Source organism: Pleurodeles waltl, chromosome 7, assembly GCF_031143425.1.
Source record: "Pleurodeles waltl isolate 20211129_DDA chromosome 7, aPleWal1.hap1.20221129, whole genome shotgun sequence".
Lineage (NCBI taxonomy): Eukaryota > Metazoa > Chordata > Amphibia > Caudata > Salamandridae > Pleurodeles > Pleurodeles waltl.
This window is the reverse complement of record NC_090446.1, coordinates 1381469988-1381489797: the sequence shown is the minus strand read 5'-3', so window position 1 is coordinate 1381489797 and position 19810 is coordinate 1381469988. Positions and strand designations below refer to the sequence as shown.

The 19810-nt window shown below is 42.3% G+C and overlaps 1 protein-coding gene across 5 annotated transcripts in view; it reads right to left on the bottom strand.

Annotated features, from left to right (window-relative positions):
- LOC138246367 (oxysterols receptor LXR-beta-like) overlaps nt 1-19810 on the bottom strand; it is a 98020-nt gene that overhangs the window by 6403 nt on the left and 71807 nt on the right. For all 5 annotated transcript variants that reach the window (XM_069200913.1, XM_069200916.1, XM_069200915.1 and 2 more), the window contains 2 exons: nt 17198-17297; nt 15447-15655 (listed from right to left, as the gene is read on the bottom strand). In XM_069200913.1, coding sequence (XP_069057014.1) covers nt 15447-15655; nt 17198-17297 — 309 coding nt within the window. The remainder of the gene's footprint in view (nt 1-15446; nt 15656-17197; nt 17298-19810) is intronic.

Genomic DNA, 19810 nt, shown 5'->3' with positions numbered 1-19810 from the left:
CAGTGTGTACAGTGTAGATCTGCTGCTGGCCTGCAGCCAATATGAAACCGAGGTCTCCAGGTACTGTTTATTTCGTAAGCTGCCTTATGAGCACTTCGAAGGTATGCAGACCCCATTTGGAGTTGGATAATGTAGCATTTTTTTGCTATAGAAGTCAATTTTCAGTCTTCTCGCAAGCATTGGAGCCTGTAAAGGTTTCCAATAGAGTGGTGTATAGCTTGCAAAACCTCCTAAAATACAGAGCAACGGCTCATCCATCACAACACTCAGTTAATTTGTACCTTTATAGCAGCTGAGAAGTAAAGAACCCTCTGTTTTTTTCAAAAATACTACTTTCTGATTGGATTGGTAAAATGTAGAATCTAGTTTCCAAAAACATTTGAATTCATGGTATATTAGTAACAGCTACAAAGTATTCTTATACAACAATTCACCTTCATAGTTCGAAAACAAGATTTAATTTCTTCACAGTATGCCTTTACATATACTCCATGTATTGTATTAAAATGGTTTACTTGTTTCATGATATCAAAAAGCAGTTTGTAGGTAAAACAAAACACAGAGCACACATTCGAATACTAACCTAAAGGAAAGATGATTGCCATTGGATAGCTGCTTTAGTATCATTATTTTAATAAATCCAATAACACTTATGGGTGCCTCCAGTATTTTATTTCAAACATTATTTCATACAATATAGCACATTCAAAACGGAATCCCAATACTTGTGAAGCACCTGAGTGAAATAACATGTGATGGTATTCAAAGGAGTTAAACATGCACTAAATTAGAAGTACAGTATTTAGTATTACTTTCTTCAAATTAAGAGTACACCCCGAACTTTAGTTGCCCTTATGTTGCTTGAGGCCATTTCTTGAGGTCCCAGGAAAATAAGACATTGCTTGGCACTAACAGAAACAATTAATGTAATTTACCACTGATTAGGCCTGGGCGGAGTACTGTGTAGTGCAACTCTGCAATGTGCCCAAAAAAACTCTGCCGTGCTACACGGTGTTCTGCTTTCGGCAGAGCGCGTTAGGTCACACCGTTTCCACTGATTTTTAGCGCCAGGTGTTTGTCCTGCGCTGAAGGATCAGGGCGAACAGCTCCCTGCGCAGCGCAAGAGGGCGCTGCTTCTTTTCTGCCGCTCGAGTTGATTTTCTACTCGAGCCGCAGCTAATTCAATGAGAAAGGAAGGTTTCTCAACGTGAGTGGTCGCAACCATATTGCGTTGGGAAATCTCGCCGGGAGGTGGTCTTGGGTAAGATTTTCCTTGCTCACGCTCGTCAGCTCACCACTGACAAGCACGAGCGAGGAAAAAACTCCGCTCCACCCCACTACGCTGAGTTTTTTGGAACTCCGCGCTCTATGCGAAGTGGGAAAAACTCTGCAAACGGAGCAGAGTTCACCACCCACCCCTACCACAATACAATCCAGCTGGACGACCCCTTTACTGCTTGACTCAAGCAGCACATTCAATCAGACACAAGCTCCCTCCGGTAGGTAATGTGAGGTTAGAGACACAGTTTAAAAATATGGGTAACACTTAATAAAATCGAAGGTTAGGAGAGCTCTTAACTTCCGAAAAGAAAATCACTATCCCGTGTAGTGAATAGAATAGTTTAAGTGCCTATTGCATTCTGGGCCAGAAAAACAATCCCAAACAGTCTTGTAGCTCCTCGGTCCTGGGTTATAGATTTTAGTTTAACATTAGACCTCATGGCCATTGTTATGCTATGGGGAAACGTTTGGCTACATGTGGGTAAATCCAGACATACTCACAGTACTTCGAAGAATTTTTAGAGTTTACTTCAAAGCCAGAAACACAGTTCTGTTAATTTCGGTGTGCACAATTGCACTTCAGTTTCAGGTCCTGCAATGCACCTCAAGCACCTGTGATGGAACCATACCTTGTGCAAAAATGTGTCAAAAATGCACCACTCAACTCCCAACGTGATCATCTCATGGCTAGAGCATGGGGTAGAGCCAATTATCATGGTGTGAGGAGCAGCTTGAGCGGGCTTTTTCTCGGACCCAGGGACTACAATGAATTCCCGTCACCGGAGAGCTCTTCTTGCCATATGGGAAGCCCCTATTGACCCCTAAATGCTGCCTGAACCCACTCATGGACATTATGAGAACGGGTCACTGGCTGAGACGGACTTCTGAAGGATGGCAGCTTGGTGCAGCTTTTCTATCAATCAGGATTTATACAGCGCAGCTAATCACCCACAAGGGTATCGAGGCGCTAACAGCCTTAACAAGATGGCGACCACACAGGAGTGGCAGCTCATGGTGAGAGTTTTGGATAGGCTGCCCCACACTTGAGTGCCTTGCAGAGAGTGCCACGTAGAGCAACTACTTGGAGGCATTTCAGCAGTGCACTGCTGGGGTGTTGGAGCACATGCGTTTAACAGCTCACTGTGTCCTGTTGCCTCCTCACTGGGTGCCAAGATAAGGTCACGGTGGGGCTACCTCCTGGCAAGAGCACTGAGCAGGAGAAGGGATCACCAGATTTGCCCATGGTGCAGGCGTCGGGGGACGAGCTGGATGCCATACTGTCTGCGCTTAAGTGTAAAATAGATTCCTTAGTGGTCGACATGGGACTATTGTACGGTGACCATAGAAAGATGGCCAACCTAGTTCATAAAGTGAAGACAGCAATTTGTGAACTTGTCCTTCCCCCAAGTACTACGCTACTGTACAGGAAAACCCTTCAGGTAGGGTCAATGGTGGGCCTGCCTGAAAGAATCCAAGGTTGTCAATGTTCTCCTTCCTTGAGGACTGGCTGCAGGAGGTGGTGGCACCAGAGGGGCTATCAAACATCTATTCACCAGAAAGAGCACATAGAATACCTATGCATCCGCTGGACCCTAGCAAGCCTCCCAGACTTCTGGTGGAACATTTGCTATACTACTGGGACCACAATGTACAAATTATGACAGGTGCACAGTGCTGGGCCCTTCGTAGCTGACAAGCACATCTTCAATAGTTCCAAACTTTGCAACAAGTGCAAAAACAAAAGACTTCATTTACTGCTGCAAAAAAGAAGTCCCAGAAACTCGGACTATCCTATGCTCTTTTAGTACTGGCTAAACTACAAGTTCAAGTGAATGGGAAGTCTAGCTTCTTTACTGAGGTGGCAGACATCTGGCAGTGGATTGCCAGCTAACTATGACAATGGAAGCCGCACACACGCTTGGTGCATGAGGCCACCAGACCTTGTAGGTGCAAGAGACCTCTTCCGCGTTCTGGGGTGGGGCGCATCTCATGCAGCAAAAGGCCTGAGCTGGCCAGGATAAGAAACTTTTTTGGCCGCAATGCTAGCATACTCTGGTGGCTGGCTGGAGAGTGCTGCTGGCTCAGAGAATGACACTGGTTCTGACTATGCTGGTTCAGACACCAACACAGTCAAGATTAGGATACCCCACACACTGTAGACTATATTATCTAAATGATGCTTTGTAATTAACAACGGTTTCCTTCCTGTGTTCACAGTCCAGGCAGCTGTTCATCCTGGACAGTGGTTACGTACTCCCCTAGGGACCCATGAAAATGTGGTTAAAAAGTCTGGGCAGTGTGTCCGTGTAATTGTTCTGGGAGGGATTAGTTGGGGTGTTGTTTGTTTGGTTCCCATGTTCTAGGAAAATTGTTCTTTCCCTACTGAAGTTTCATCATCGAGGGTGGAATTTCACTGTGGGTAAAGAAACTAAGGGGCTTGGCTACTGCTGCTGTTTGTGCTGGGGGAATCATGGCTAGTAGCCATTCCATCAAGATGCTCACTTGGATATTGAGGGACCCCAATTCCCAGAGCACGAGATATAAATTGCAAGCTTACATTAAGATACGAGAAGCGCATGGCGCCTTCCTGCAGGAAACGCATCTCACTATGGCGGAGGGATTGGCTTTACAGAAGCAATGGTGAGATCGGGTTTATCTCAAGTCCTACTCACACTTCTCTTGCAAGGTGCTTATTTGGATACTGCCAGCTAATCATTCCCTACCCCCATATAAACATAATTGATTCCAAAGGCAGATACAGTGTGCTTGGTTGTAAACTGGAGAGGAAGGATACCGCTTTTGTAAACCTGTATGCCCCTAATGTCGACCAGCAAGAAATCCTGGATTTTATCTCCTCATATAGCCTCTGTTCTACAATACCCATTGGTGCTAGATGGAGATTTAAAACTGCATAGTGGACATAACACAGGAAAGCTCAAATCCCTCACTGCACCACTCCCTGAGTCACAAAACTGCTCAATTCATTCAAAGATGGATGCATAAGTGGGGCTTGACCGACTCTTGGAGAGGGTGCTATGTGGTTATCAGAGAACATCCTCATTACTCCAGAATGCACAATCTCATTATATATTTGGAGAAATTGGTCTGCAACAGTTGTATGCACACTAGAGTACTTCAGGCAGAGTATCTCGCCAAAGCCTACTCAAACCATAATCTACTATTATGGACACTCAGCTGGGATTTCCCCCAGGACACCTATTCCTTCCTGGAAACTCAATATTGAAGCCTTAGAGCATCCAGTCTTTGACCATTCATAACTACTTAGCTAAGAATGAGGACAAAACATCATCCCGCTTACTGTAGTGGGAAGCACTGAAGGTGGTGGTCAGGGGGGCAATGCAAAACTACTACTTCTGTGGTCCGTGCACAACTTAACAGCAAACTCACACAACAAGAACACCTTACAAACATGTAAGAAAGAGGTGGAATCCACAATCCTTTTTCTAATGGGTGAAGAGAGCAAAAGGCCATTTGGTTTGATAGAACAATTAAAGGGGTACTATTACCGTAAGTATATCACCAAAGCACATGATGAATGTTACAAAGCCAGGTGATTGCTTGCCTGGATAGCTAATAACAGACAACAATCCGAAATACTTTATGGCTGAATTCGGAAGGGTAACGAATATACATGCAGTTTAAAATCAACGCAGCATTTCAGGTCTTTTATTCTCATCTAAGCTTTAAACCTCAGTCACTCAAGAACTACATAATTTAATTAATAGACGCTAGGGCGTGCAGGTTAAGGGGCGACAGGGCAGCCCAACTGAAGGGGAAGTGGGGTAAGATTGAGGTGGACATAATAGACCAGGAGATAGGAGGGCCATAAAAGCCCTAGGTAGTAACTATTGTTGATGATGTATCGCCTATTTTGACTAAGTTTTATAATACAGCCAGAGAGCTAGACGAGCTCCCCTCCAATTATGTTTGAAGCTTTTACTGTTCTGCTCCAGAGAAAGTTTAAGGATAACAAACACTTGTCGTCCTACAGACCACTATCAGTTTTAAATATAAAATAAATACTCCTCAACAGCATCCTTGCAGCACAATGGCCAACATCAGACGTTTGGTCCACGTTCTGTACTCTCCCCTGAGGGCCTATCATACGGTGGTGGTGCTTGCTGCAGACATCAAAAAGGCTTTTGATTCCCTTCAATGGGGCTTTCTCTACCTGGTCATGGCTAGGATGTGTCTGGGACAGTGGGTTTCTTAACTGGACACGGTTGCTATGCACTGAGCAGACGGCACACATTAGGAACGGAACATTCATATCGAGGGCATTGCAGACAGGAGGGGCACCACATGGGGTTGCTCACTTTCCCTGGTGTCTGCCGTTGCGGCTGAACCGATGTCCTTAATACTCAGGACAACTCCTTCCAGTGTCTCCATATTGACAGCACACCACTTTACATTTCAATGAAATTCACATTGCCCCTCCTTTCCTCCATCCTTTATGGTTTTTACTTTTGCTCTTGACATGTTTTGGGTGGACCGCTCGATTTGTAAGCTGTTGGAAGATATTTACTGTTCTGATATCAGAAAATCAATACCATTGTATTTAAAGTAGAATATCATGCCCATGTCTGTGAAGCTCTCCTACTCCTCCTGAGAAAAGACTTAGGTTGGTTCTGGCAGAACGTGGAACGCTCCAGATAGCAACCCAACACCTAATGAAAGGAGACCCTAAATATGAAAGGGTGAGGAGGAAACTGCACTCTGGCAAGGGAACTGTGACTACAACAGCCTTAGACTGCTAACAAAACAATACAATATCACCAACTGTGACATTTCTGGTTCGTCAAAAACAAAGTTGGTGTCCATTGGCAACATCTCTGAACTGCAGCAGTGACAGCAGTGGGAGGCTTTCTGATGGTCGTGTGCACGCCTTGCACAATGCTGCTGCCCTTATGCAGCAGGGGATGGCAAATGCTTCAAGTTTGACCTTGTTGCATAATGGAGGAATATAGGTTGTCTGTGCTCTCCTCACTTTGAGGCCTTGAAATAGACTAAAGTGCTAGCCAAACCATCAGCACCCACCTCCTAACAGCAAAGTCTGTGTAACCAAGGCAACGCCTTTCCCATGTGCTCACGAGGGGCACTCAGGGAAACAAAAGGGAGGAAGGTGTTAATGTTGGTTCGATGGTGAGAGAGTTAGTCAGTGGGGGAAACGGAGACAAATCCCCAAAAAATGCTGATTGTTTTGGAGAGAGGATGTGGCAAAACATTCACAGCTGGCAACTTTGGAACCTGGGGAACAGGGTTGGAGTCTCAGTGTCGTCTCTCCCTGTGCCTCCCAAAACAAAAATTGCTGAGACATGCAGATCTGAAAAATTCAAGTAAAACAAAGGCGAAAGCCAACAAAATTCTGCCATTTATTAGTGCCTTTGTGCAATTTCAAAGAGGATCTTGTCAGGAAAAAAAAACAAGCGTGTTTGTCACCACTCCTTAAGACACGTCATGTAGCTGGGTCAGTGGAGTGCTTTTCACTGCTGCTGTCCTGTAAATGACGGAGAAGAGAGCTAGCATCTGTCAAAGATAAAGTGCGGCCACGCTATTTCCCAATACTTTACCTCCCACAACGAGGATCACATTTGAAAAGCACAAACCTTTAGTTTATCAGACTGAAGACCAAACCCTGGGCGGCCACCATCCTTCAGATTTCAAAGCACTTGAGTGAAGGAATAATAATCTAAGGTCTGCCTCTCGTAGTGAGAGGGGTGGGTAGCATGGAAATCTATGAAACATTCTGATACTGGAGAACTACCATTACCGATAAAGTAACTTTCTTCTTCTCTAAGTATTGGATCTTTCATAGATTCACATGCTTCAGTCAGAGTAACAAGCAGTGCACAACATTCAGAATAAATTAAGCCTATGAATGGAGAAAAATAAAGTATGGCTCACCCTAATTAAAAAGATGACGTAACACAGACTGGTCCACTGCTGCATCGCTATGCGCTGCCTCCTACAGACAGTAATGTTGCATAATAGTGTGTGCATTCTCCAGGGATGCCACACTGCATATGTTTGTTAGCAACACTCCATCAAAGTAGTAGAAGAAAGAAAATGAGCTACCACTTTGCTGTGCAGTGGTCTGCCTGCTTTTGTACGGCAAAAAGACATAGGGGCTACAACTCATTGGGGTAGACTAGACCCTGTTTGGAAGTGCCTTCTCTCTTGCATAGCTTCCCAAAGCTGATCGGATTTTCTATTTCTTTTTTTAGTCTCGTCCAAGTAGAGTTTCAGGCCTCTTATTATATCTAGGAATCAAAGAATCTGTTTGGAATTCTTGTTCTCGAAGGATCCCTCTATTTGGACCCACTGACAGTAAAAACCTTCTTGGAGCAGTCTCATCAGTAGACGACAGAATGGAATCATGCCTAAGAGTTGTATGAAGCGATACATTTTTGGTGTCGAATTTGAATTGTTGAATCTAGCAATTTGTGCAATCTCTAGTGGGAAGGAAACCATGTTCCTCCTTTTCATGTATCTATTATTGAAATCAGGAATTGGATTTTGGTCTGTGGATTGATCGTTGATTTTTGGGAACTGACTTTCAGGCCCAATCTTTTGGACTGGTTCCGACATGCTGGCGTTGAATTCGTGTCTAAATTATATGTTGGGCCTTTTTTCAGCCAGTCGTCCAAATAGAGAAATACTTTATAACCAAGTTTGCCACGACTGCTGACATGCATTTTGTTAATGCCACAACTGTTGACATATATTTCGTAAATATCCTAGCGGCTGACTTTAAACTGCATAGTCACATCCTGAACCCTGAAAATAGTAGCAACTAGCCAACCTGGAAGGCAAATATTTTTGATAGGCTGGGTGAACAGAGATGTGAAAATAGGTATGGTAGGGTGGTCATAAATTCTGATTCCCTGTGCAGATGGAGAATATCCTGCAAGTATACCATCCCAAACCTTTGTTTTTTTAAGGAAATCATTGAGCTGGTACAGATTCAAAATTGGTCTCCAATTTTCTGACTTTTTCTGATTAAAAATGAATGAGAATATTTACCCTTTATCACAGAGAGAAATTTCTCTTGCAGTTTCTGGAGATCTAGATGCTGCTTTCTGGCTGGTGGTGTTCTTGGAGGGTTCTGGATAAATTCTAAATAATGTCTGTTCTCAACTAAATTATGGACCTATCCGTCTGTAGTAATGAATTTCCATCCTGCGCAATAAGAATTTTCCTCACCTACTAGAAGAGGGTGATGTGGAACGGAGAGACCAGTGCCTGTAGTTCGCTAGCACCTCTTCCCAGTATTCTGTGATCTGAACTGTGTAACACTTCTTCGTGGAGTGGTTCCGGAATATGCATTGATGGTCTATTCTGAGGCATGGTTGGTGTTGCACATGATGCTTCACCCTTATAGACTAATTGTCCAATCTCCATAAAGCCGAAAGGGCTGCTGCATGCTGGAGGACTCCCAGGTATCTTGATGACTCAGTGTTCCTCTTTATACCTTGGCACACCTCATCTACATGATTTCCAAAAAGAGACTTGCCATCAAATCACATATGTAAAATCTTACTTTGCACCTCTGGTCTAAACGATGTATAGCGCAGCCACCTTTGGCTTCTTGCTGCTCCGAAAAGCTGTCTGAAACCTGAAGTTGCTATATCCATAAATGCATTGTTATTAACTGCTGAGGTTCACTCTCCTTCCTGTAGAAAAAAAAAAAAGTACAGCCTCATTTGTTTTAACTTCTGGCAAATAAATCGAACAGCAGGTCCAGTTAAAACGGCCTAAAAAAGCCAGAGAGCAAGCAGCTCCGATTGTAGTTGCAGCCGTTGTGGATATTCTCTTCCTGATATTATCCAAAGTCCTACACCCCCTCTTTCCAGGACAAAATAGAGGGGGCAGAAGGATTTCTAGGCCTACTTTGTGCCACTTGCATAACTACCGAGTTTGCTTTCGGATGACAACTTTAGCAGACTGAAGTAGTATGCAGCGTCTTATATTTATAATCTAGGTACAGGACCACTGCTAACATTATAGCTGGGTTCTGCCTGAGTTCGAGCCCCTCGATCCATATGTAGTTGAAAATTGTATTGATTTCTCTGACTTTTGGTGGATCTCTGAGGTCGTGAAGGAAACAATCTACATTATTTGTTTATAAAGGTAAATCAAAAGGTTTAGATGCCCTTCCAATAATAGCATGAAATCCTTCTTTGTCATCTGATACAAAGTCCACAGGTGCCGGCACTACAGAATCTGATGAAGGAGCTACATAGTAATCTCCTTCTGGGAGAGAAGTGTCTTCCTTCGTCATGAGTGTCATCGTTTGTGAAACCCATCTGGTCTTGGCACCTGAGGCGGCAATATGGCCCGGGCAACTGGTTCTAAATGCCGCAATTCAGGATGTGTTTGTGGTATCTTTTGTGGATTCTGATAACGTGATGCAACGTTTGATTGGCCTTTGTCGGGAAACTGCCTATAGTAATCTGCCATCAACATTCTGAGTTCCCAAACAAGGCTATCTGGTTTGGACTGTGTCTCGTTAAGGGTACGGTTTTCCTCACAGAAGGGGCCATGTTTGTGATCAGCTTGCCAGTGAGAAGGGTACAAGTCTTTTCTGAAATGTTCGTACAACATTGAATAAAATGTCTCTTCCCTTTCTTCAGCCTGTGGTGCTGATGTGGGATAATCCTGGTCATCACTGTACTCTTGGCATGTCTCTCTCAGTTGACCAGGGCTGTATGCAGGAGCACATGGTCCTTCGTCCTCTGAACCTTCAGAATTGCAGGTGGTTGCTCAGATATTTTGACTGAAGAAGTACGTTGAGGCATGATTTCTAATGGTACCCCCAAACTCTGAAATTAATATACTGGAGTTCCTCAGTCTGTGACAGCATTTGTGCTGAAACAGTCATTGATAGTGATGTCATTGACAATTTCTTTATAGATTGTATCATTAATGATGCTTTGCTGAAGAAAAAGCGGTCTCATTGGTCTTCTCTGTTCTTGTCAACATCAGTGCTGTTGACAAGTTCTTGCTGATGTATAATTCACTGTTGAGGCAGCTGTAGACTGCTTCTTGCTCCTCGACAGTGCTTGTTGAAAATGAAGCCTTTGATTAAGTATGTGGCTTCTTTGAAGGAGATGGCTCTAGTTGAAGCACTGGCTTTATAAGGGTGTGCGTTACTTCATGAGATCTGCTGCGCCATTCAGAATTTTTAACACCCTAGTTTAAAGTAGATGGTCCCTCCGGTCGTACGTTCATTTTACACTTTGCTTGGTCACACATATTTTAGCTTAGCTTAGGCCTGTGGTCTGTGCCCTTTTACCTACATATGTGTTCTGATTTCATTTATTCAGTTTTGTTCATTTTTAGTTAGCCTGCTTTTCAGCAAGGATGCTTTATTTTTCTAATCAGTTGTGATTCTGTGAATGTGTTATTTCTGTGAAAAATATTTCACCATGTATCGCTGACAAGAGCAGTACATGATAATTCAGCTAGCATTGTCGCCACAAAACTACATAAACAGTCCGACACTTTGGCCCATGTCAGGCCTATATCACGGAACAGAAATATGCCTCTTATAAAAATATTGTAGAGGCCAAGGGAAAACAGGGAGGTCATTCCGGCCAACTCTGTACAACCAGCTAAGGAGATGGCGGGCAGATGCCTATTTTCCAGGTAATGTGGATGGGTGCTCCTCTCATGGACTAAGTACAGACAGAATGGCTATCACCGCTATGCTCTCGCTTAGGAGGTAGGGGTTAGGTAGAATTCATATGTTTATGTTATTCCAAGTGGCTGGGGTTGTTTATTTTCTTCTCACTGGTCATAACAATCCTAATCCTGCTATGTCTCATTGCCCTAATAATTGCAGCTCATATTTTATCGTAGATTGCAGTCTTTTCAATAAATGTATTGAAAACGTGTGTGTTTTTTTTTTTTTTTACTAACAAGAGAAAGGGGTAAGATTTGCCGACCATGACTTCCCCTGAGCGAACATTGAGTTTCTTGTGTCAGGCTGCCCCACATCACCTTTGCTTTCTATGTTTGGGTGAAGGTTGGGTCGACAGCTGCCAAGACAGAGTGGGACTGACTCAGTCACCCACAAACGGTGGTGCTGCCACCCCGAAACCAGCAGTCTTGTTCCAATAACAAGAGCCCTACCACACTCCTCCCCTGAAACCACTGCCAAGACAGGTTTTTCCTTAGCATGAGACCTATTTTGGTCCTTTTTGTTTTCCCCCCCCTTGAAGATGACTCAGACTTTGTCTGAGGGGGCTAGCCTTTTCGATTTCTGAAACCAAAGAAGAACTCTTGCTTCCCTATCCTTTAAAGCTTTAGTCGGAACATGGTCTTCAAATCTTGCAATCTTAAGCCTTATGAGACAGAGGGAGGTAATACATACAATCTTTGTTAGGGTCATCAGAATATAACCACTTTTAAAACACAAAAGCTACGGTGTCAGAAAAGGATCTTCTTAGTAGTTCGACATCCTGAAGTAGTTTCTCGGAAACATGAAATGCCTCTGAAACAAGTATAAAAGGTACCTTAAGAGTAGGACAAAAGCTCAAAGAATACCTTATCTGAGGTGATTTGAGCAGAGCTCAAAGGAACTACCTTCACATACAAAGTGCAGGGAGTGGTCTTCGGTCTGACTGGCTGAAGTTTAGTCTGTTTTTAACTGATGTCACTTGCTACTCAAGAGCTAGTGTTACAGCCTCAAAAGCACATTTAAAATGGGACTGCTATTATGATTTTACAATGGGATATCTGGCTAGACTACAGTTGATTCGAGCATGTGAATTTAGGAAAGATTCAATACTGGAGGAAACAAAACTCTAGTTTGCTAGAATCACCAAAACAAAATGTATCCATGTGTTTGGCCAGTAAGTATGGAAAAATCTATCAAGTTAATAATGTGTTCACGCACCTTGTTTTCAGTCATGCTCATTACACTTTTACAGTCATGTTAATTAAGTCTTCTGCCTCAAACGTCAGTTGATTGAATGCAGCAGCCCTCCCACAGCACTATAAAATCATTTGCGTGCTAAGGTATGTGCTTTTGTACAACATGTGGAATTCAGGAGACAAAAACCAACCCTTAAAGACTACTCTATGTTTTTTTATCCACCCTAAGCATGACTACCCTTGCTTTAATGGGATCTTTAAAGGTCTCAGAGGTGGTCTTGAGCATAACCTTAAGCATAGGGAGGACCTAAAGGAAGCACTGAGTTTTGGATAATGTTTCGACCAGGAAGTCATCTTTTTTTGGACAACATGCATATCAACTCTGTGGTATGTGGCTGCCCTCTGTATGACTTATGTATCAGTATCATTAGCAGGAGAAAGCTTGGGTGAGATCTAGGTCTGTGCACACTGGTGTTTAAAGCCACTAATAAATTTGTAGAATGCACAGCTCTGCCCAGGATCTTAATTAGATATAATAAAAACTCAGACTGTCACCCTGCTGCGCATGATGAGAAAGTGCAACTTCTAAGGTTTTCTAAATAAACAGAGTCTATTTTCACTGTATGTAGTGTTTCTATTAGGAGGCATCATTGATACTTGTTTTTTTCTTAAGTTGCCTCATAGTGGTGTTCAGCCAAATGTACTTTGTGTGTAATAAACTGACTAATAAAAAATTATAAGAATTTTTGCTTATTTTGGCAGGTCTTGTTTATGTGGATAACAGGAAGATATTTAAAAATATTATATCTTTTAAGAACAGCACAGAGAATCAGTCAGTGAAGAATGTTCAATTTTTTCACTTAAACAGTCTAACTTTAACGGCTAGAAGAACAGCAACGATGAAGATCCGCCATATTCTTGTCAATAAATGGCAACCTGTGCTTCATCATTCTCCCAGATTTGTCTTCAGCTTTATTCAGAATCATGAGTCCCCAAATCAGATGTTTTGGGGGTCAAGTGTTTCCATCCATCAGCATGCACTACAGATGATACACAACTTTACATCACACCTTCAGCCACACCCATACCGGACTCAAACAACTTTCTGCAGCTAAACACCATCCAAAAATAATTTCTATTTTCTTCTACAAACACAGAAACAAATGCCACTTAAAACTACTTAATATACTTGGTAGTCTAGCTTATTCAATGAAATCTCTGGGCTTTACTCTTGAAACTTCACTACTGCTCACTACACACAAACCGCATTGCCAAATCAACAAGCTTTCAACTACTTCACCTCAAAAAACGAATCCCTCCCAACTCCTACTACAAATTGTGCCATACACTTTAAAAAAAAGAATTTCCTTAATGCTGGTATCTCTAGAATGACCCAGTGTCCCATATGCAAATTTGATTATATCATGCCCATTAGGAAAGAACTACATTGAATTACGACCCCAGCAAGAATCAAAAACAAAAACAAATGACTCAATTACAAAGCCATCCAACCAAATCTTCATCTTCCATAACTGGCTGAACTCTCCAACATCTCAGAATACCAGAGGTGTGAGGAGCAGTTCCTCATTACTCCTTGAAACACCTAGATTAAAATCTTCTCTAGTGCAAAAAAAAAAGTATTTTTCTGTGACGAAAGATCTTTCTGAAGTTCCCTCCCTACCAGTTCACAACTAACTTAAGTCCTTCAACACATTTGTAACTGTTGAAATCTCCAACCAACAGCTATTCATGCTGATTTCTGTTACATATTATACTGAACTGGGAGTTCAACCAACCTCAAATTCTCTTTGAGAACTTTTATGACTTGCTGACCTATTCATACACTAATGCTTTATTATTACTTGCTCTTCAAATAGTTGATGTTCTGTCAAGCATCTGTAAAGCAGACTAATGTGTCACTGCCACAACGTTGTGAAAAAAAAAAAAAAAAAAAAAAAAAAAAAAAAAAAAAAAAACAATAATAAATGTAATACTACTAAAATATTCTCCATAATGTAAACACTTCAATTAACCTGATGTTTAACTTTGATTGCACTGGCTATTTTAATTCTTCAGATATTCTTTCATTTACCGGTGCTCACTTCACGAAAAGATGTGTCTAACATGTCTGTTGCAGATGGATGGTATCCTGCATCAGGAGTAAAATCCCGTTAAATATTATTTTCAAGCCTTATAAATTCACAATTGAGTAGTCTGGCCAATGCATCAGCTTTACAGAGACAGTACAGAAGAACTAAAGAGAGCCATCACCTAATGTACACATTCTATAAACTATAAGCTTTAGACACTAGCACCAAAGTCAGTGATCAGTTTGGGTCTGGCCTATTTCCAAACACCTACTTGTTGATGTCAAGCTGGTTAGCACAACTGACACTTCCACATCCAAATCTGCCCACTTGATTAGAGATCCACTCCCCCTAGACTCATTATTTTCCTGCTTGGGAATCTATCAACATAGCAGACAAGAAAGGGAAACGGGTGGTAAAATAAAAGTTAGTCACACTTAGTAAATTTGTAGGCTTATTGCTTAAGTATGGCAAAAGCATCGGGCCAGGGGGTGGTATATGAAGGGAAGGTCAAAACTTCCAGGTTCCATTTTTGATTAAAGGTGTATTCTTTAGTCTAATCAATCAGCGAGAATGGACATTTGAAAAATCCAAGTGTTGTGAAGAGAGAGAGAACTTGTACTATAATTACAAGACTTGCAGATATATTGTTCTGTTTCACTGTACCTTGGCCCTTGATGTATAATTTGCATTTGGTGTCAAGTCAGATAGGTTTTATAAAGCAAAGATTTAATGTTGCTAAATTATTGAAAGAAAAAGATTAAGATTAAGATTTCAGTAGATGGCAAATATGTTCTCAATGAAAAGGTACTTATGGCTGTTTCTCCATACTTGAGGACTACTGATGCAGGCTAGTTTTAGATGCATTTCTTAACATCTACAGTCTCTTGATTCCCGTGTGTGGGTGCTTGTATTACTACGTTTATATGGGGTCTCTTCGTAAGGGGATGTATATGGTTCGATCTGTGTTTCTCTCTTTCTTGCTTCTTTACAGGAAGGTGTATGTATGATATTTCTCTGTATCTAGAGTCCGACAGATGTGTTTTGTATTTTTCTGTTTGTTAGGGTAGCCTGCTAACAGTATGTGTGTTATGTTTCCCATGTCCATGATCTTTCTTTGTCTCTGTGATATGTTTGAATACTCTTTTGCTACAGATGTTTCTGACATTGCTTCCTTACTTGTGGCCTCTTGATACGCGTGTAAGAGTGTAGGGCCTCCACATACGGCTGCTGAAGGTTCTCCACCAATTGGTGATTCTGGACATTGGGTCTGTCTGCTGAGAAGATATTAATTGCGATGAGAAGTGCATACTCTGCATCATCCAGCTGCATCTGCCGCATGCCTTTGGAGAATTCAAAAATGGGGTTTATAAACTCCACCTGCAGACCTATAGAGGAAGACAACCAGAGGAGAGTGAGAAAGAGGTTGAAAGGAGCCTACAGAATGTTTGTCCATCAAAGCTCAACTATGAACATTAGAGTGAAAGTTTTCAGGCCTAGAGAAGGAAGACATACCAGTGGTAAGAAAGAAAGATCCAAATAGAGAGAAGACAAAGCCAGTCATAGGCATACAGGCAGAGGTAAAGGGGAGAAGGTGTGAGACAGAGAAAATGAAGAGGATTACTGAGTTGGAATACAAGCAATGAAAGAGTCGGAGAAGCAAGTTCAGAACAGGAATAAACAGCAAGGATACAGAAGTTGCCCAAGGCATGTGACACACAAAAGATAATGAAAGGGAAAGAGGAGGATGAATGGCTCCCTCTGTTAGGAGTACCCTCTCACTCAATAACAGTTCTCCATCTGCCTGGGGGACAGGCAACCTAGTAAGGATGCTATCTTGGAGGGATTGTGTGTCACCTGAAAGGTTCCAAACTGATGCCTCAGAGTAATAACCTATCTAAACTGCAACTCCAGCCAACAAGTCTTTCTGGATGACTAAACTGAGCTTATGTGGATTTCAACAAATCAATTTAATGCAATCAGCAAGCAAAGTATGAAAATGTATTCTTCATTAATCAACACAGGCCAAAAGGTAAAGCAGTGCAAACGGGCGAGCTATTCAAACACTATACCAGAGTTGAAATACACCGCTCTTAAAATGACGTGGTTATGAAGCCTAGAAATGGACAGAATATACTTTTTTGTGTTTTATAAGGCACTAATATGGGCCAGTTCAGCCACTTTACAGCACTTTAAGGCAGAGACAGCAGGAAAAGGAAAATCAAGATTTGAGTGAACCAGTAGTAAATATTTCAGGGGATGATTTAAGCCTGATATAAGCGTCCCACTAAAACGTTGTCATTCTCACTAAACATCTGTTCCAATAATTTTTCCAAGTAAACCCTCGTCCTCATCTCTTCATTACGGATAACCTGAGATTTGAAAGAGTTTAAAGAAGAGAGGGCAGGACTGGCAGGGATGGACTTCTATGTACACATTTTTATTCTTCTACATTCTCTGGACTTGGGGGGAAAACAATTACAAAATCCCTCATTGTGCTAATGACCACTACCAACCAGAAAAATGTAGAAGTTGGAAACTGCAGTGGCTTGCCTGTGACTGGAAATTTAATCACACAATAGACCAATACTCTACTACAGTGGAAGTAAAAGGCTACACGTTCAGAGGTAAACAATTATTGAAGACTGATTGCTTCCCCCAAAAGGTGAACTACTGATTTAGTTAGTCAAACTATCAATGACTCCTGATGCTGCTGTTCCTCGCCTGTCTGGGAGAGAGTCTCCTTAGACTGTAATCCTTCATTGAGATGTAATCTTAGGTTGCAATCCATGAACTCTCTGAGAAAGTTTAGACAATTGTGCTGTGCCTCTATAAATAGTCTCCTTGAGCTGTAGTCTCTCCTCTGCTTTCAGGAGCAGATTATCCGAACCTATTGGCCTGATGAAACCTCGTCAGGATGCATCACTTACCTGCCCTATGAAAGTCATCTTTGCTGTAGGTGAAGTCCTTGAGGAATGTGATGCATTCTGTCTCATGGTTATAACGCCTGGCGGTCTCCAGCAGCATGATCTATCAAAGTAATAAAAAAAATGAACGCAAATGGAGATATTAGCAGTGGAGCTTTCAACTAGCGGGAACATGAGAGGCTTCTGACCCTAAGCAGTCCCATTAAACAGCATTTTCTTTCAGACGAACCCCAACCTCGGGTGACACCTGACCCTATGAGGCCAAAGCAGCTTCTGATCTCATGCAACACAACTGACATCCAACCTTCGGCAGTCCGAGTCGATTATCTATTGTTCCGTTGCTGTAAAAGCATGTGACATTCGTTACACCGAGAATGATGGGAGAGGAGATGCAGTGTACGCCAAGAGGCCAACAATTAAACACTGTTCTTAGACACAAGCAAATGAGAATGGGAAAGCGCACACATAATGTAACACTTCTTAAAAAGACCATACTTCTATGAGAATATTAGGAGACTTGTTGCAAGCTGATCTTTGTAAGGATTGCAGGCCAGACACATACAAATGGATAGTGAGACCCGACTTCAGGAGATTCTCTGATAAGAACTCTTCAATAGGTAAAAAACTGGACTTATCTGTAGTGGCCTCTCTGACAGCAGCCCTGCCGCAGGACACAAAGGGGTTGTGGGACGTATGGACAGGAGCGTCTCCGGTACTGAATCTGTGGTAGGACACAGATGGGGTGGTCTGCTGGTTCCTCAGATATTCACCTTGCTGTGCAACGTCCAGACCAGGAATATTCAACAGATATGTAGGAGTCTCCTGGGTATGAACAACTACAGGAGACAACTGGGGAGAATGTAAGGCCCATGTGTCCGTTCTACAAAATGCACTGGGATGACATTTTAAAATCTGTAAATGTTTTGCTACAGCCACAGGCAGCTTTCCCTCATGTAAGGGAAATTTTATTCTCTCCTCTTCTGGCTGTATGGTCTCATTATTCTGGAGGGTGACAGAGAGGTGTAGATACTGACAGTGCTTTGATCAGAATAGCAACCAAAACAAGCGAGGGCTAGTGACACCCAATTAAGTGAATGGGAGAATGCTGAGGAGTTATATGCACATCGTGGGGCCGGAGGGGCACCCTGGTGTGGGACTCACTTGGGAACAGAGTAATTAGCATGGACATCCTGTGAAAAGGGCAAAATGGGAGCAGTGGAAGGAAGATCTACAGTTCTTGTTGTGTAGGCTCAAGAGTTGTCATAGCAGCCTCAATCCGAGACATTGGAAAGGCTAGCACAGTATGGCACCCCAAGCAGGCAATAGTGCCCGTAACTGTTACAGGGCCATGTGACTTTATTCCAGAGGGCAAACAACGAAACAGCAGATATTTTAGGACAAGGTCAGGATAGTGACCTCTCGAGGATTATGACTCACGGAAGTTAAACTTCAAAATGGGGTTGATCAGGGAGGCAATCAAACTATAAAGATTTCCTGGACCTCTGTGGTGTATAATTAGCTTTTGAGGACAGGGCGCGGATCTATTGTTTACATAATTCAAAGGAAGCAGAAGGACAGTAGGGCTGTCATGTGTTCACCTGCATTAGTCAGAACACTACTTTGCTGTTTGCAACAATCAGATCAGCCCTTTCAGCAGCTAAAGCACAATTGCTGAACCTGCAGTCTAGGATACTGTGTCCAAATTGATAGCATACCTCTATGAGCAAATAAAGAATATCAGGCCAAGAGACTGCCTCAAGTGCAAACGATTCTATTCTCTTCTAATTGGATATTTATTCATCATAAACTTACACCATGACCAGTCTCTTGGTGTTATAGAAGAGGGAGGTCTTCCAAGTAGAAACAAGATATCTTGCCATATTTCATACTATGGGGCTTATATTTGCAGAATGCTTTCATGTATTCTTCCTTGACAAGTTCTGTAAATACCTCAAAATATCTGGGAAAATTGGCCCTAAAACCTTGGAAAGAGGATGTAAGCCAGGGACTTGTTACTGATGTGTCCTTGCATCGCAAGGACATGTCTGGAAAGCCTCCTGACACTCCTTCTGCTGCAGGACATCTTAAGGGGACATATGGGACACCCTCTAAACTCAATTAAACACTCTGCTGCAGCACAAATCCCAACAACTCGGCTCCAGGAAACTCCTGATTATCATGTTGCTTTAGGATAGGAATATGGGATTTCTCTATAGGATTCTCCAACAAGGATTCTGCAAAAGACAAACACTGGAATATGGGACTCCCTCACGGTAAATCACAATACTCACTTTACTACTGTCGTGTAGCCATTTTAGTTATAGCTTCATACACGTTATTTTAGCAACCTAGGCCTTCCGCTGTGCACTTTAACCTAGATATATTTTATTCAGCTCCGTTTATTATTTTAACAATAGCCACATTTGCGGTCTTGTTTTATTTCTCTCTATCTACCTGTTCTTTACCTAGGCCAGCACTGCATACATAAAGACATTTCTTTCACACTGTGCTTCTCTGAAGGCTGCAGTAAGATAGGGTGTCTGCAAATGTGGTAACGCTTTGTCTCTAGTGTTTACGTAGGGATTCTTTCTTGGAACATCAGCTGTTTTATTATAA